The sequence below is a fragment of the Garra rufa genome, chromosome 24, assembly GCF_049309525.1.
Source record: "Garra rufa chromosome 24, GarRuf1.0, whole genome shotgun sequence".
NCBI lineage: Eukaryota > Metazoa > Chordata > Actinopteri > Cypriniformes > Cyprinidae > Garra > Garra rufa.
Genome location: NC_133384.1, coordinates 37,916,659 through 37,935,775, shown reverse-complemented (window position 1 = coordinate 37,935,775; position 19,117 = coordinate 37,916,659). Strand labels below are relative to the sequence as shown.

At 38.3% G+C, this 19,117-nt stretch overlaps 1 protein-coding gene across 1 annotated transcript; it reads left to right on the top strand.

Annotated features, from left to right (window-relative positions):
* The first annotated feature begins 3,821 nt into the window (after positions 1-3,821).
* Positions 3,822-17,401, top strand: LOC141300071 (myosin-7-like). The gene is made up of 38 exons (XM_073830376.1): positions 3,822-3,851; positions 5,051-5,267; positions 7,874-8,017; positions 8,098-8,254; positions 8,357-8,384; positions 8,493-8,598; positions 8,901-8,993; positions 9,075-9,138; positions 9,221-9,319; positions 9,401-9,504; positions 9,607-9,745; positions 9,845-9,963; positions 10,071-10,220; positions 10,311-10,481; positions 10,567-10,876; positions 10,969-11,048; positions 11,128-11,333; positions 11,417-11,540; positions 11,623-11,759; positions 11,847-12,102; positions 12,323-12,565; positions 12,647-12,823; positions 12,943-13,088; positions 13,180-13,270; positions 13,354-13,743; positions 13,833-13,959; positions 14,067-14,185; positions 14,282-14,478; positions 14,597-14,780; positions 14,865-15,030; positions 15,111-15,235; positions 15,312-15,620; positions 15,725-15,928; positions 16,024-16,320; positions 16,430-16,534; positions 16,623-16,718; positions 16,939-17,073; positions 17,296-17,401. The coding sequence occupies exons 2-38, from the start codon at positions 5,067-5,069 to the stop codon at positions 17,314-17,316; spliced, it is 5,820 nt and encodes a 1,939-aa protein (XP_073686477.1). The 5' UTR covers positions 3,822-3,851; positions 5,051-5,066; the 3' UTR covers positions 17,317-17,401.
* Positions 17,402-19,117: the final 1,716 nt, after the last annotated feature.

Here is a 19,117-nt window from a genome sequence, read left to right as displayed (position 1 = left end):
TAGATGATGTATATTTGACCCCTATGTCTAGTTTTGTGGTCCAGGGTCACAAATGTCTAAAAGGAAATCCACAGCATCTGTTGGTCCATTAACTGATCATATACAGTGCATGGAAAAAGTTCTTATCAACATAAAATCTGTATATAACATACAGTATATAATTGACTTACCTTTTCTAACGATCCAAAAAGTTTCAGAAGAGCGAACTCTCCGGTACACAACTACTCAGTGGGTAGGAGGGATGTGACAAGAGCCGGTTGTTTCTCAAGGTGATGCAGTTGCTCCAACAGACGCGCTGAATAAAGGAGGAGTTAGAAGGGAGGGGGGGTTACTCAACACTTCAGAGGATAAAGAAATTGTGGCAATTTTAACACTTGTCACTTGCGCTATATTAAGAGCTCCATAAAGCTTAGCACATTCTATATACGAGAGGAGCCTCTGACGCACATACTTTCAAACATCTTTAGACAGTTAAAGAGCTTTTAAGGATGTAAAGAATTAAACAATGACAATCTTTCCGAGCCACTTTGTGCATTAAAATTGCTCTATGAGCGGTAGCCATGTTTTTTTAAAAAAGGGTCAAGGTGGTTAACAATACATTAAGTACGGCATTGAGAAGGCATTGTTCTCTCCGACAGGTCATGTAACTTAAGTAGTAAGTGTTCATGCCAATAATGGACATCTACAGATGAGACATGTCCTACATACTATGTCTCAAAGCCTGACACTGCCCTAGCTGTTCTCTTCTATCATAGACGGAATTTAACAGGTTATCTTTGTCCTCAAGGCTGATATAAAGGAAACAGTGCCATGTAAACAAGACAACTTGAAGGGTATGGCCTCTTAGGCAACTCTCTGAGGGACAGTGACAGCCATCCACCCAAGCTATGTGAACTGGTGCTCTGAAGCTTATGGCTGCTATTCGTCAAGTTTTCATCATGGGCACAAGATGCAGCAGTGTGTTTAGACTTGTATTTATACTGCTTACAGTGCCTTTTTACCATAAAATACTTAGATATTTTATAGATACATGAACTTGTAAGCTTGTTTCTTTGGATGCTCCAGTCTATTATGATACTATGCTGATGTGCAGTGTACAGCTACAACCACCAGAGGGTATCATTTGGTGATCCACTTTATTAAACTATAAAGCAATATACAATGGTTTCAGAAAGTGAGACCAGCAGTTTATATTCTTCTAATATTTTACAGTGGTGTTATCAGCATGACAATTGCGAACAAGTTTCAAAATTTCTTTTGCAGCAGCAAAATCGAAGTGAAACACAAAACCTGAGGATCTTGTTATGCAAAATGATTCCAAAGAGCATCTTATGCCTCAATTTACACAGAAACTGCATATGGACCATTCCTGGGATTCTGTAATATTTTATTGCCTTAGAGTTTCTAAAGTGGTGGTTCAATAAAATTAATTGTTCAAAGCTTTTCACAATACTGGCAATAATGTAAGCATTTATTAGTGTTCCTTTCTTGTGAAGAATATAAAAAAATAAATAAAATAAAAAACATTTTTCTACCACTGAAAAACTATTGTAGTTTTTTTTTTAAATATAAATTGTTATTAATATTTTAAATTATTATATTTATTTTTACATTTTCTGTTATTCTGTTATTTTTCTACCACTGAAAAACTATTTTAGTTTTTAGAAATTTTTATTAATATTTTAAATTATTATATTTATTTTTACATTTTCTCTTTTAATTTTAGCAATTATTTTAGTGTGTTTTTGTCTATATAGTTTCTATTAATTTTTTTATTACAGTTTTAGCTTTAGCTATTTTAACTGAATGAAAATGAGAAATGTTGCTATGAAAACTAGTTGAAATAAAATAAGTTTACATTTTGTGAAATTTTTATGTAAGTGCTTATTTTATTTATGGCTTTAGTTAACTTTACTAACCTTGTTTTGAAACTATTATAAGAATATTTATATTAATATTTTATTTCACGCAAGAAATGTCAGTAGTCTTTTAATTACATTGTTAGTAGCAAAACTAGATGCATGGTCTGAAGCAGCACAAGACATGAGGTCGAGACACAATAGATGTAACAGATGCAAGACTGTCCTACTTCACTGACAAAAGGAAGCTCAGATTACAAAATTCATCAGCCATAAGGTGCCACCGTTTCTTCCATTCTTACTCTTGAGTGCTGATAAACCAGGGTGAGCAGACAGCTGAGAATGAGGCACTGTAAAGGATGAGGGGCCTAGAATAGATTGCCCAAGTGTTAAGACTAAGTAAGGTGGTTGTTGAGAGGGTGCAAAATAACTGAGGGACGAGGTCAAGGCAGGCCCGAATCCTCACAAAAGGTCGAGTGATGGCTCACGCGGCTCGTCTACAAATCAAGGCTGTACATTAACGCTATTTAGAAACAGATCTGGGGCTAAGACCAGTTGCTTTGACCTGATCATCATGTTTCTTTCTGCTAAGATGGGATAATTATAACAAACAAGCACTTCATCTTATAGTACCTGCATGACTTTTGAAATGTATTCAGAATGTAATCAGTTTTGTAGACAAACAAATAGCCTTTTCGTGCATTTAATTTGGCAAGATTCTTGGATGCACATGACTGACCATGAACTTGGTACATCACAATTGATAGATTTATCATTGAGTAGTCAAGAAAGGTCAGAGCGACAAACAAGAACAAGCAAGAGGGTCCCAGCTGTCCCTGCATTAGGTAAGAACAAAAGGTCGCAAATATCCTTTGTTGCCGTTACAGCTGTCTACTGACAACTTTACAGTTCCGTGACAGCCGTCTTGCTCGTCAGGCATTGTTACCTTGTCTTTATCCTTGAGCACAAAGATAAACCTGTGAAATTCCCAGTGCATGCCTTTCTCTCTTTAATCTGTTAATAAAGCTGAAGCGTATCATGTGTACGTGGCAAGAAAAATTTGTGCTATCCATAATGTGAGACTAAACAGTGTCTGCATAGTAGACAGTCATTGCTGGAACCTGTTAATAAAGCTGTGTTTGATTATGATTTGATTTTAAAAAGATGTGTGAAGAAGGTTTAACTATGATGCATTACACACACCTGTAATATTCTGTCTACCCCCCCCCCCCCAGAGTGCAAATTTAATTATATTTAATATCTAAGTGAAAAAAAGATATCGGACAAAAAAAATATATGAAGAGTTACTTTGCACCTTTTGTGGTATATTTTATATTTTTGTTTATATTATATTAATATATATGAAGTGTTTATTTGCAAAACAGATAACTTTCAATTAATTTGAAACATTTTCAAAAATCATGTTTTTTCATTGTGCATTTCAATTTTATTTATACAATAAAATTTTTTTTTTTTTTTTGAAAAATTTAAAACAGAGTTATCTGTTTTTGCAAATACAATTTTCATATATATATATAATATAATATAATATAATATAAACAAAATTATAAATTATATATATGAGTAAATAACACATATGGGACAAAAATAGCACCACTGTGATTTAGATCTCATCTGATCTTTCATGCTACGCCACACACCACTTGCTAAACTACTGTGAGTGACAGATTTTTTTCAGGCACCCAAAAAGAGCCACACACACAAGTGATCCGGACCAAATACAGAGAGTGCACGTCACGGTCATTGTGCCTCTATATAAAGAGAAACAATACAGCACAATGTTGCAAGCTCACATCATTGTACCACCTAAAGGTAAGCTGGTTTGTATTAGTAATATTTTGATTGCTGTACAGCATCACAGATCATTTAGACTAAACTGTTCATGAGGACTGAACAATAGAATAGGATGACTTTTTACTAATGATGTTTATTTTTCATTGCAAGGACTTGGACTTAATTGGATTTTGTCTGGTAAGGAAGGCTTTTATAATGGTCATCACACTTTTCTGCAATATTTTTATTTTGAATTTACTAATAAAGCAAGAGCTTATTAGAAATATATGGTGGACATTATCTTTTCATTTGTTTTCACTAATATAGTATATTTTAGGGATGTGCATCTCTATAACTGAGGCTCCTGATGCATACCCAACAATATGCAAGAAAAAAAAATGATGCTATGTAATTTAATATGATACAGATAGTTTGCTCTTATTTCTTGTTCATTGTAAGCATTTGATGCAAGATGCAGCTCTACCTCTGTTATGTTAATCTATTTTCTATGTGACTCCCAGGACACACCTCAGTCTCCTTAGATTTGTAATACGTCATGTTCATATAGCAGCAGTGCTGTGCTGATAATGTGCTTGAGAAACAGTTTAGAGAGTTGAAATGAATCTACATATAAAATATTGGTCACAAATTATTGGTCAATTTCTAAATGATAAAATTATAGCACGTCTACTAATAATTATACATAAATATTTTTTTACCGATGCAAATGTGTTAGAAACGATGCATCGTGATACAAATGCCAACTTGTATCGGATGCACACTTTTTTAAACCAATGCATTGCATTAACTTTTATGCCGATTATGCCTTAGTATATACTGTATTTTTGCATGAGATTGCATTATATATATATATATATATATATATATATATGTGACCCTGGACCACAAAACCAGTCTTAAGTCGCTGGGGTATATTTGTAGCAATAGCCAAAAATACATTGCATGGGTCAAAATTATTGATTTTTCTTTTATGCCAAAAATCATTAAGAAATTAAGTAAAGTTAATGTTCCATGAAGATTTTTTGTAAAATTCCTACTGTAAACATATCAAAATGTAATTTTTGATTTGTAATATGCATTGTTAAGAACCTAATTTGGACAACTTTAAAGGTGATTTTCTCAGTCTTTTAGATTTTTTTGCATCCTCAGATTTCTGATTTCAAATAGATGTATCTCAGTCAAATATTGTCCTATCCTAACAAACCATACATCAATAGAAAGCTTATTTATTGAGCTTTCATTTGATGTATAAATCTCAGTTTTGTCAAATTTAACCTTATGACTGGTTTTGTGATCCAGGGTCACATATATATATATATATTTTTTTTATTGTAAACAAGTTTTATAAGTTTTTAATTTTGTCATATTTGCCTCAGCCTGACTGACTGAAAAATGGGGGACGCTTTGATGGCAGAGTTTGGACCTGCGGCTTCGTTCTTACGAAAGTCGGACAAGGAGCGTCTGGAGGCCCAGACTCGGCCCTTTGACATGAAGAAGGAATGCTTTGTGCCTGATCCTGAGGTTGAGTACGTAAAAGCCTCCGTCATCAGTAGAGACGGTGACAAAGTCACTGTTGAGACTGAATTTAAAAAGGTAACGTCTAATCTCTGAATTGTTAACATTTACATTTATTCATTTAGCAGCAGTGTTGGGTGTAACGCGTTACTTTGTAACGCGTTACTGTAATAATATTACTTTTTTCAGTAACTAGTAGTGTAAGGCATTACTCGTCTGAAAATTGTAATATTATTACAGTTTTCCCGAGCTAGTTACTTGCGTTACATTTGCCAGTAGCACCTTCATCACACTCAAGGCACACGACAACACAGAGAACAGAAGGGAAGGGGAGGGGGGCGTGAATTGAACAGTGATTGGTCTGGGTTTGGCACGAGGTATCATTAAATTACCATCACCGATTGGTCGACACCCGGCAGCCAGCAGCAGAGCGGCACTTGCAAATAGAGACCTGGAAACCCGCGGGACCCAACGCAACAGAGTGCGGCGCGGGACAAAACTTGATGGACAAGTGCGTGTGCTGGTGCGGGCGGGTAGAGACTCGTGTGTGTGTGTGTGTGTGTGTGTGTGTGTGTGTGTGTGTGTGTGTGTGTGTGTGTGTGTGTGCGGGATGCGGGAAAATAAAATGATTCGCGGGACTCCCGCAATATAGAAATATCTAAACATAAAATATCTAAAAAAATAATAATAATGTTATTCATCTATTGCACAAAAACAGCAAGAACAACATATATGATTAGAAAGAGCAAGAATAGGCAGTTTCGATTTAAAACTTGTTTTGCAACATGAGCAATGTAGCCATCTGCTGATTTTTGGAACGCATCGCCAATCAATGGTGTTTAAGATAGAATTCACTCACTGCTCAAAAGTTTTGAACAGTGCTGAATATTGCGTGCTTACGAATCACAACACACGTAGACCTTTATGAAAGATTAATTGTGCATAATATCCATTGTTATAAGAGCTTTATGAGATCGCCTATGCACTGGATGCACGCAGTATAGGTCATGCTTTTTTGTTCAGAATAACATTTTTTTGTGTAAGAAAAAAAAAATGTAACTAGTAATATAACTAGTAATATAACTAGTTACTTTCTCCAGGGAGTAATAAAGTAAAGTAAGGCATTACTATTTTTGAGAGTAATATGTAATATGTAATATATTACTTTTTTGAGTAACTAACCCCAACACTGTTTAGCAGACACTTGTATCCAAAGCGACTTAGAACTGGGGATTACAAGAGGCAAATAGACAGAAAGTGCTCATAATACCATATATCAAGTATTGTTTTAGATAAGTACAAGCTAGAAAGGGAAGAATTATTGTTTCTAGGGCCAGAGCACCGATGATGCGAGGACACTCTTGGAATTGCTCAGTTTATTATTATTATTATTATTATTATTATTTTTCAAAATGAATCGCATTTATGAGGGCCTAAACATGTCCGAAAACTCATGAAACTTTGCACACACATCAGACCTGGCGAAAATGTACGTCTGATATGGGTTGCAGAAGTAGGTGTGTCAAAATGGCTCAGTAGTGCCACCTTTACACGTTCAGAGGTGTGTGCTTTCAGCTGTGATTCACGTACATGCACGAAAATCTGTACACACATAACACACTAATACCTACAAAAAAGCCTCTTGGAGCAAAATCTGAAACCCAACAAGAAGTCGGTTATTATTAATTTTCTCAGCTAATTTTGTCATTTTTGCCATTTTCAGGCCAAATTTTACCAATTTGGTGAGTCTAATCTTAAGCCCTTTGTGACGTTAAATTGCGAAGATCTAGAGTTTTCATCGGAGGGCGTGTCCGTGGTGGCCTGACAAATTTCGATATTTCGCCATGAAAAAGGAAGTTGCTATAACTCAGGCATACAATGTCCAATCTGCCTCAAACTTCACATGTGTGATAACACTCCTGACCTGATGATATCTACATGCCCATATTCAGTTATAGTCATAGTGCCACCTGCTTGCAACAGGAAGTGACATGCTTTACGCTGCAACAAACCTCCTAGAGATTTATACAGATCGACACCAAAATCGGTCAGTCTAATCTAAAGGCTTTAGTGATGTTAAATTGCAGAGATCTTGAGTTTTCGTCGAAGGGCGTGTCCGTGGCGGCCTGACAAATTTCGATGTTTCGCCATGGATATAAAACTTGTTATAACTATAAGCCATAAAATGTCTAATCTGCCTCAAACTTCACATGTTTGATGAGAGTCCTTGCCTGAACACATCTAAAGGGCAATATTCTCTCATAATCATAGCGCCACCTGTTGGCAACAGGAAATTATTTGTAATACAAATAATCAGTTATAGGCATAGCGCCACCAGCTGGCAGCAGGAAGTTTGCACATATAAATGACTTTGACCTATTTCTCTTTTATTCACTGTATTAAAAGCACACTGTCCACCATTCGCTGTTTTCCTAAAGTCACCGGTCGGCGGTAAGCCCGGGTGTGAGGGCCTATCATCGCTGCTTGCAGCTTTAATTTTTAATTGAGTCAGTGTTGTAAGAGTTGAGTTTTTGTAGCAGTCGCTTGAAAATTGTCAGGGAGTCGGAATTCCGGATAGTGGGAGGGGGAGATCATAAAGTATGTATGCGTATACACAGTAATGCATCAATGTAGAATAGATTTGCAGTTTGAATGACAAAACATTTTTGGTGTGGCTTCCACAGACAGTAACTGTGAAGGAGGTTGACGTTCACCCTCAGAACCCGCCAAAGTTCGATAAAATTGAGGACATGGCTATGTTCACCTTCCTGCACGAGCCCGCTGTGCTGTTTAACCTCAAAGAGCGTTACGCAGCCTGGATGATCTACGTGAGAACAGTCTTAAAAACACTCACACATTCACTTGATCACGTCTGAGCAGATCTAAACCTGCTGTGAATCTCTTGCAGACCTACTCTGGGCTCTTCTGTGTCACTGTCAACCCCTACAAGTGGTTGCCAGTGTACAACCAGGAAGTTGTCAATGCTTACAGAGGAAAGAAGAGGAGTGAAGCTCCTCCTCACATCTTCTCCATCTCAGACAATGCCTATCAGTACATGCTGTCAGGTGAGGATCTGACTTGTAATTTTGTATTTATTCATTTATTTATATGGCGATTTAACATGTGGTGTGTATTGAAATTTCAAACCAACGTTCTTTTATTCACAGACAGAGAAAACCAGTCTGTCCTGATCACGTACGTAATAAAATATATAATGATTTAGAACAGTATTCCTCCTTTCACCAATATTTTCTTGCTGTGCTGCATCTAACAAGTCTTTTAATGGGCTATTTTTATTTTAAGTGGAGAATCCGGTGCTGGAAAGACTGTGAACACTAAAAGAGTAATCCAGTACTTTGCAAGCATTGCAGCAGCACCTGGCAAGAAAGATCAATCAACGGAGAAAAAGGTGCTAAATTCCCTCCCAAAAATGGCATATACTAGACAAATGGATATACCCTCCAAATGAATGATGTCTTCAAATATTAAATAGTCACAAATTGTCATTTGATACACCCTTACACCCGTACCTGACAGCAATGTGTTAACGTATACAAACAACAACATTATTGCTTTCTCAGTTATTAATCTATGGTGACTTCTTTATGAATTATTATTAGTAATAGTAGTAATAAATGACCACATAGAACAATGTCAGAAAATATGTATGGTTGTTAACTGAAAAGTATGTTTTACACAATTGATTTTCAGGGTACTCTGGAGGATCAAATCATCCAGTGTAATCCTGCTCTGGAGGCTTTTGGTAATGCCAAGACCATCAGAAATGACAACTCTTCCAGATTTGTAAGTGTGGTTCACATTGGTGTTGTTATTTTATATAGGTTTCATGATATTCTATATATTATAGTCTTGCTATGTTTACAGGGTAAATTCATCCGTATTCATTTTGGCGTCAGTGGAAAGTTATCTTCCGCTGACATTGAGACTTGTAAGTACTTTACAGCCAAGCAATAACACTTTGATGAAATATGCAACCGTTTTGATATTCATCCATTTATCAATATATTTAGATCTGCTGGAGAAGTCTCGTGTAACTTATCAGCTCAAGGCTGAGAGAGACTACCACATCTTCTACCAGATCTTGTCCCAGAGAAAACCAGAACTGCTGGGTAAAACTACCTGTCATATCTATTACCATCACTGTTTTTAATTAGATGAGACTTTTCTGATCTGTTCCCATTTCTCTTTAGAGATGCTGCTCATCACCAACAACCCCTATGACTATTCCTTCATCTCCCAAGGAGAGACACAAGTGGCATCTATTGATGATGGTGACGAGCTGCAAGCCACTGATGTGGGTGTTTATTAAATCATAGAGTTTAAAGGAAGACTTTAAGTGAACTTGCCAAAAAGAAGAATATTAAGCATTTTAACATGCTCTGTATATTTGCTGTAGGAAGCGTTTGATGTGTTGGGCTTCACCCATGAGGAGAAGAACAGCATCTACAAACTGACTGGTGCCGTCATGCATTACGGCAACATGAAGTTCAAACAGAAGCAACGAGAGGAACAGGCCGAGGCTGATGGGACTGAGGGTCAGAATAACTTGAATCTCAACTTTGTGAAGGGAAAAAAAGTCTAAAAAAAAAAAGTTGTATCTAAAGTCATTGATCTGTATTTTTTTTAACATGTAGATGCTGACAAAGTTTCATATCTGATGGGCCTAAACTCCGCTGACGTGATCAAGGGTTTGTGCCACCCGAGGGTCAAAGTAGGAAATGAGTGGGTGACCAAGGGACAGAATGTCCAGCAGGTAACAAATGAAAATAATATTATAAGGGACAGTCTTCCAAAGATATACAAACATCTGTAGATTTTGTTCTGTCTCAAATTTAGCAAATTTAATATTTCCGTTATCAGGTGTACTACTCTATTGGTGCTCTGGCAAAGTCAGTGTACGAGAAGATGTTCTTGTGGATGGTTGTGAGAATCAACCAATCTCTAGACACCAAACAGCCTCGCCAGTACTTCATTGGTGTGCTGGACATTGCTGGGTTTGAGATCTTTGATGTAAGACTACATCTACTGATTACTGTTTTGTAAGAACTTCAGTTTTTTGCTGCTTTGTCATTGTAATCATAAAATATATCCCACCTGCAGTACAACACCTTCGAGCAGCTGTGCATCAACTTCACTAATGAGAAGTTGCAGCAGTTCTTCAACCACCACATGTTTGTGCTGGAGCAAGAGGAATACAAGAAGGAGGGTATCGAGTGGGAGTTCATTGACTTCGGCATGGACTTGCAGGCTTGTATTGAGCTAATCGAGAAGGTGGGTGAATATTACACACTGTAAATGATCTTAACTGTTGTGGAAAACTGACATATTGACTGTCACAATCTATTACTCATTTTAGCCTATGGGTATCATGTCCATCCTTGAAGAGGAGTGCATGTTCCCCAAAGCCAGTGATGCAACATTCAAAGCTAAGCTTTACGACAACCATTTGGGCAAAAATCCTAACTTCCAGAAGCCCAGAATTATCAAGGGCAGACCAGAAGCCCATTTTGCCCTGGTTCACTACGCTGGCACTGTTGACTACAACATTTCAAACTGGCTAGTGAAGAACAAGGACCCTCTCAATGAAACGGTTGTAGGGTTGTTCCAGAAATCAACTCTTAAGCTGTTATCTATTCTGTTTGCTAATTATGCAAGTGCTGACGCAGGCAAGTACACACTATGTATGATATGATATGAAAATATCTTAAGCACTAATTTTACTGTATAATAGTAACAATATATTTTATGTATTTCACAGCTGCCGATGGTGGAGGTAAGAGTGGCAAAGGAACAAAAAAGAAGGGCTCTTCCTTCCAGACAGTGTCAGCCCTGCATAGGGTATGTGAGGTTATAACACTGCTTTGTCTCACATGGTTTTATTGCAAATAAATTCAAATCCTCTATGGTTTACCCACAGGAGAACCTGAACAAGCTGATGACCAACTTGAAGTCAACTCACCCTCATTTTGTGCGTTGCCTGATTCCCAATGAGACTAAGACTCCTGGGGCGATGGAGAATCCTCTGGTCATGCACCAGCTGCGCTGTAACGGTGTGCTGGAGGGCATCAGGATCTGCAGAAAGGGATTCCCCAACAGGATCCTGTATGGAGATTTTAAACAACGGTAAGTATGAAACTAAATGACTTTTGTGTCTTGCAAAATAATTTTATGTGTGACACCAAGTGATTGCAAATTCTTTTTTCAAGGTACCGCATCTTAAATCCTGCTGCTATCCCTGAGGGACAGTTCATTGATAACAAGAAGGGTGCAGAAAAACTTCTGGGTTCTCTGGACATTGATCACAACCAGTACAAGTTAGGACATACTAAGGTATTTTTATATTAACAGTAACTTGTTACAAAGCCACTGTTTAATTTTCAACCTTCTTGATGCTAAATTCTTTGCTATTCAGGTGTTTTTTAAGGCTGGTCTACTGGGTACACTTGAGGAGATGCGAGATGACCGTCTTGCACTTATTATTACTGGAATTCAGTCCAGGGCTCGTGGTTTTCTATCAAGACTTGAGTTCCAGAAAATTGTGGAGAGAAGGTTCTTTTTTAGCTCTTCAGACTTTAATGTTTTCTCCAACTTACAATATATAATGCAAGTCTGAACATGCTTATTCAATATCTACAGAGATTCTTTGTTGGTGATCCAGTGGAACGTACGTGCCTTCATGGGTGTCAAGAATTGGCCCTGGATGAAGCTCTACTTCAAGATTAAGCCTCTGCTGAAATCTGCCGAGACTGAGAAAGAAATGGCCAACATGAAGGAAGAATTCCTGAAGCTGAAGGAGGCTTATGCCAAATCTGAAGCCCGCAAAAAGGAGCTTGAGGAAAAGATGGTTTCTCTTCTCCAAGAGAAGAATGACCTCCAGCTTGCTGTGCAGTCTGTAAGTTTTTTTAATTTTCAGAAGTTTTTTTAATTGTGGGGACTTTCCTTAGACTTCTATTACTTTTATACTGACCAAACTATATTTTTTACTAGCACTGACAAGTACACACACACACACACACACACACACACACACACACACACACACACACACACACACACACACACACACACACACACACACATCTAAATTAAAAATATTTTTTTTACTCTGATAGGAGCAAGATAGTCTTACAGATGCTGAGGAGCGATGTGAGGGTCTTATCAAGAGCAAAATACAACTTGAAGCCAAAGTCAAAGAGCTGTCTGAGAGACTGGAAGATGAAGAAGAAATGAATTCTGAGATGACTGCCAAGAAAAGAAAGCTGGAGGATGAATGTTCTGAGCTCAAGAAGGACATTGATGATCTTGAACTCACTCTAGCCAAAGTGGAGAAAGAGAAGCATGCCACTGAGAACAAGGTCAGTTTTTTTAACACAACATGTTAGACATGTAAAAATGGTTTGTTAGGAGTTCACTGATACTATGACACAAATCTACAGGTTAAAAACCTGACAGAAGAGATGGCAGCTTTAGATGAAATCATTGCTAAGCTGACCAAGGAGAAGAAAGCTCTGCAGGAGGCCCATCAGCAAACACTGGATGACCTCCAGAGTGAGGAAGACAAAGTCAACACTCTCACTAAAGCCAAAGCCAAGCTGGAGCAACAAGTGGATGATGTAAGAACCAGAACACATAACACTAGAATTAAAATGAGGAAATAAGGAATTGCCTGATTATTTATAATTAAAGTGATTCATTGTTTATAAGTGTTGTTATAATTGTGGATTAAATTAAGCTTGAAGGTTCTCTGGAACAAGAAAAGAAAATTCGCATGGATCTTGAGAGAGTTAAAAGAAAGCTTGAGGGTGACTTGAAGTTGACTCAAGAGAATGTGATGGATTTGGAAAATGATAAGCAGCAGATGGAGGAGCGGATAAAGAAGTAAGATATAATATATTCTAAAATATTTAATCTGCTGTTTTAATATTAAAAGAAGTTTAATCCATTTTGTGTCATCCTGTTTACTTGGCAGAAAAGACTTTGAAATAAGCCAGCTCAATAGCAAGATTGAAGATGAGCAGGCAATGGAATCCCAGCTTCAGAAGAAACTGAAGGAGCTGCAGGTAAACTTGATGATCCTTAAAATGTTGGGTAGTGGGACAGTAGGGAATGCTAGCTTTAACTTTGGTTTTCCTCACATTACCAGGCTCGTATTGAAGAGCTTGAGGAAGAGCTGGAGGCTGAGAGAGCTGCTCGTGCCAAAGTTGAGAAACAGAGAGCTGATCTGTCCAGAGAACTGGAGGAGATCAGCGAGAGGCTGGAGGAGGCTGGTGGAGCCACTGCTGCCCAGATTGAGATGAACAAGAAACGTGAAGCTGAGCTCCATAAACTGCGCAGAGACCTTGAAGAGGCCACTCTGCAAAATGAGGCCACCTCTGCAACACTGAGGAAGAAACATGCCGACAGTGTTGCTGATCTGGGAGAGCAGATTGACAACCTTCAGAGAGTGAAGCAGAAGCTGGAGAAAGAGAAGAGTGAACTCAGACTGGAACTGGATGATGTGGTCTCCAACATGGAGCAGATTGTAAAGGCAAAGGTGAGTAGGAAAAAATTATGCTTATAGACTAAATCTTACGTGTTGTCAGTTAAAGACAGCAATCAAATATCATGTATTTCATCTTCAAGGCAAACTTGGAGAAAATGTGTAGAACTCTGGAAGATCAGATGAGCGAGTACAGAACCAAGGCTGAGGAAGGTCAACGCACAATCAATGACTTCACAATGCAAAAAGCCAAAATGCAAACTGAGAATGGTAAACACACAAACTATTATGCTGTCATTATGCTATGCTATGCTATGATGCCGTTTTGATACTTTCAACAACAACAACAAAAAAAAAAATCTGATATTGGATTTCAGGTGAACTGTCCAGACAGCTAGAGGAGAAAGACTCCCTGGTGTCTCAGTTGACCAGAGGCAAGCAGTCCTACACTCAGCAGACTGAAGACCTCAAGAGACAACTAGAGGAGGAAGTCAAGGTTTTCAAAATCTCCATCTCAGTCCAATTTTTTGCTAAAGATGTAACCAATTAGACATAAAAATTTCAATGGAACCAACTATTTGCTTGTCTTTAGGCTAAGAATGCCCTGGCCCATGCAGTTCAATCTGCTCGTCATGATGCTGATCTGCTGAGGGAGCAGTATGAGGAGGAACAGGAAGCCAAAGCTGAGCTGCAGCGTAGTCTGTCCAAGGCAAACTCTGAGGTGGCTCAGTGGAGAACTAAGTATGAAACTGATGCCATCCAGAGGACTGAGGAGCTGGAGGATGCCAAGTAAGAAACCAACAATATTTAAATCCTGATAGAGTTTTGGTCTTTAGTACTGGGACACAAAGTATCTTCAAAGGTTTGCCGCCTTGATATACTTTATATTTTGATTATTTAATAACAGGAAGAAGCTGGCTCAGCGATTACAAGACGCAGAAGAAGCTGTGGAAGCTGTCAATGCTAAATGCTCCTCACTGGAGAAGACCAAACACAGGCTGCAGAATGAGATTGAAGATCTTATGGTGGATGTGGAGAGATCTAATGCTGCTGCTGCTGCTCTGGACAAGAAGCAAAGAAACTTTGACAAGGTGAATAAAACACTTAGGTATGATCATTTGTTCTTCATCAAGCTTCTATAGTAGCAAATCAAAGTCTTTGAAATTATCATACAGGTCCTAGCTGAGTGGAAGCAGAAGTATGAGGAGTCCCAAACTGAACTGGAAAGTTCCCAAAAAGAAGCTAGATCCCTGAGTACTGAACTCTTTAAATTGAAAAACTCATATGAGGAGTCACTGGACCACCTGGAGAGCATGAAGAGGGAGAACAAGATTCTCCAAGGTTAGTGTTTTTTAAGACTCCAAACCATTACTCTAATTCCTAGTATTTGTGAGGTAATTTGTTTTATTTCTGTTGCACAGAGGAAATCTCTGACCTCACTGAGCAACTTGGTGAGAGTGGGAAGAATATTCATGAGTTGGAGAAAGCTCGGAAACAACTGGAGCAGGAGAAACAAGAGATACAAACTGCTCTAGAGGAGGCTGAGGTAAAAGAAAAACAACTATTTTCCTCAAAATTCATATTCATCTGATATTTCCTTAAATTAAGGTTTCTCTTCACAGGGTTCCCTTGAACATGAAGAGGGCAAGATACTTAGAGCTCAGCTTGAGTTCAATCAGATCAAAGCTGACATTGAACGTAAGCTGACTGAGAAAGATGAAGAGATGGAGCAGTCCAAGAGGAACCAGCAGAGAGTGGTCGATACTCTGCAGAGTTCACTGGAAGCAGAGACTCGCAGCAGGAATGAAGCCCTCAGAGTGAAGAAGAAGATGGAGGGAGACCTCAATGAGATGGAGATTCAGCTCAGCCAGGCTAACAGACAGGCATCAGAAGCCCAGAAACAACTCAAGGGTCTTCATGGACATCTCAAAGTATGAAGAATCTTCAACTTTTCAACAAGATTTTTTTTATGATGCTTACATGAAAAACCACTTTGTTCTGCAGTCTTTTCATTTGTAAAACTTGTAATTCACAGGATGCCCAAATGCAGCTGGATGATGCTCTTCGTGGTAATGATGATCTCAAAGAGAACATCGCCATTGTGGATAGACGCAACAATCTGCTGCAGGCTGAACTGGATGAGCTGAGATCCCTGGTGGAACAGACTGAGAGAGGAAGGAAACTGGCTGAGCAGGAACTGCTGGACGTCAGCGAGAGAGTTCAGCTCCTGCATTCTCAGGTATAAAACTATATTCACACTAACAAATCCTTTAAACCCTCTCTTATTACACATCATCTGGAGACTATATGAATGTCAATATGGTCTATGTTCAGAACACCAGTCTGCTGAATCAGAAGAAGAAGCTGGAGGGAGATAATTCTCAGCTTCAGACTGAGGTTGAGGAGGCAGTTCAGGAGTGCAGGAATGCTGAGGAAAAGGCCAAGAAGGCCATCACTGATGCTGCCATGATGGCAGAGGAGCTGAAGAAGGAGCAGGACACCAGTGCTCATCTGGAGCGCATGAAGAAGAACATGGAGCAGACCATCAAGGACCTGCAGCACCGTCTGGATGAAGCTGAGCAGATCGCCATGAAGGGAGGCAAGAAGCAGGTCCAGAAACTGGAAGCCAGGGTTAGTTGAAGAAACTAATTTCTTAATGATGTAATGATTCATATATTTTGAATATTTGGGTTCAGAGCTTCAGAGTTGGTGAATTTAAAACCATCTTTGGTTTTGCTAGGTGCGAGAACTGGAAAATGAGGTGGAGCTGGAGCAGAGAAAGGCAAGCGAGTCTGTGAAAGGAATCCGTAAATATGAGAGACGCATCAAGGAGCTCACCTACCAGGTCACATTCTTTGACAAAGAAATAAATGTTTTATAAAACATCGCAAGTCGTTGTGAACTCAATTTATGTCGTATGACTATACATGCAGACTGAGGAGGACCGTAAGAATCTGGCACGTCTTCAGGACTTGGTGGACAAACTCCAGCTGAAGGTCAAGTCCTACAAGAGAGCTGCTGAGGAGGCGGTATGTTTCAGATATTTTTTGTAAAAATGTATGCTTTTATTTAAATATATCTTAATCTGAAGACTCAAAATAAACCGTTATATGAATATAAACATCACATGAAGTTTTCTTTTTAAGCCACAGTTACAGGTGAAGGTTAAATATAGCATGAAATGAAAATAAAACTGGCTTAATTGCTTGGTAAGGGATTGCTTAAAAAACATCTCCATGTGTTGTTTAGGAGGAACAGGCCAATTCTAATCTGGGCAAGTTCCGTAAGATTCAGCATGAGCTGGATGAGGCAGAAGAGAGGGCTGATATTGCTGAATCTCAGGTCAACAAGCTGAGAGCCAAGACCCGTGAAGCAGGATCTAAGGTAAGTTATGTTTTCAGCATACAAATGTTAAATGACTTGGCAGATGTGATACATAACTGAAACTATACTTCAAAGCAAACAAAAATGATAACTTTTTGACTGTGTAAAATGTTTCGATAACTTTCAAATGGTAACAGAAAGTCATTTGAAAAAACCCGTTAGAACAATGAAATTTTGCAAGAAAAAATCTTACATCTTTGGCTTTTTTTCTCCTTTAAACAGAAAGGACATGATGAGGAATGAAGCTCTCCCCTCTCTCAAAATCTGGTGTGTCTCCATGAATCCATTAGTCTCTAGATCAATAGAATAAAGAAAAGTGCAAATTGAATATCTGCCACATTGTGTTCTTTAAAACTAAATTGTCAAGTCAAGTCAAGTCACCTTTATTTATATAGCACTTTTAACAATATGGATTGTGTCAAAGCACTGCACAGTATTTAAACAGCACAATAGTGTGTAAGTAACGCATTATTGTAAACAATCAATTTGAAATCCGGAAATCACAATAGTATATGATATCGCTGGAAAGTGTCCCCAACTAAGCAAGCCAGAGGCGACAGCGGCAAGGAACCAAAACACCAAATTGTGACCCTGGACCACAAAACCAGTCATAAAGGTACATCTTTTTAAATTGAGATGTATACATCTTCTAAAAGCTGAATAATGGGCTTTCCATTGATGTATGGGTTGTTAGGATATGATATTTGTCCAAGATACAATTTTAAAAAATGTAGAATCTGAGGGTGATCTTAATGTTCTAATGACTTTTGGTGTAAAAGAAAAAATTATTTTGACCTGTACAATGTATTTTTGGCTATTGCTACAAATATACCCCAGCGACTTAAGACTGGTTTTGTGGTCCAGGGTCACATATGGGTTGTTGGCTGAGATACAATTTAAAAATCTGGATTCTAAGGGTGCAAAACCTAAATATTGAGAAAATCGCCAAGATTATTGATGCTCTGGTTCATGCAGTAAGGGGATAAAAGAGCAAGTAAAAAATGTGACCATGGACCACAAAACCAGTCATAAGTAGCATGTGCATATTTGTAGCAATTTGGACAACTTTAAAGACAATTTTCTCAGTATTTTGATTTTTTTGCACCCTCAGATTCCAGATTTTTAAACAGGTGTCCTATCCTAACAAACCAAAGCTTTCAGATGATGTATATTTGGCCCTTATGTCTAGTTTAGTGGTCCAGGGTCACAAATGTCTAAAATGAAATCCACAGCATCTGTTTGGTCAATCTCCCAAAACATAAAGTACCATTAACTAATCATATACAGTACATGGAAAAAGTTCTTATCAGTACATAACATACAGTATATAATTGACTTACCTTTTCTAACGATCCAAGAAGTTTCATAAGAGTGAACTCTCCGGTACACAACTACTCAGTGGGTAGGAGGGATGTGACAAGAGCCGGTTGTTACTCAAGGTGACGCGCTGAATAAAGGAGGAGTTAGAAGGGAGGGGGGGGGTTACACTCAACACTTGAGAGGATAAAGAAATTGTGGCAATTTTAACACTTGTCACTTGCGCTATATTAAGAGCTCCATAAAGCTTAGCACATTCTATATACGAGAGGAGCCTCTGACGCACATACTTTCAAACATCTTTAGACAGTTAAAGAGCTTTTAAGGATGTAAAGAATTAAACAATGACAATTTTTCCGAGCCACTTTGTGCATTAAAATTGTTCTATGAGCGGTAGCTGTGTTTTTAAAAGGTCAAGGTGGTTAACAATACATTAAGTACGGCATTGAGAAGGCATTGTTCTCTCCAATAGGTCATGTAACTTAAGTAGTAAATGTTTGTGCCAATAATGGACATCTACAGATGAGACATGTCCTACATACTATGTCTCAAAGCCTGACACTGCCCTAGCTGTTCTCTTCTATCATAGACGGAATTTAACAGGTTATCTTTGTCCTCAAGGCTAAAATAAAGGAAACAATGCCATGTAAACAAGACAACTTGAAGGGTATGGCCTCTCGGTCAGCTCTCTGAGGGACAGTGACAGCCATCTATCCAAGAACCGGTG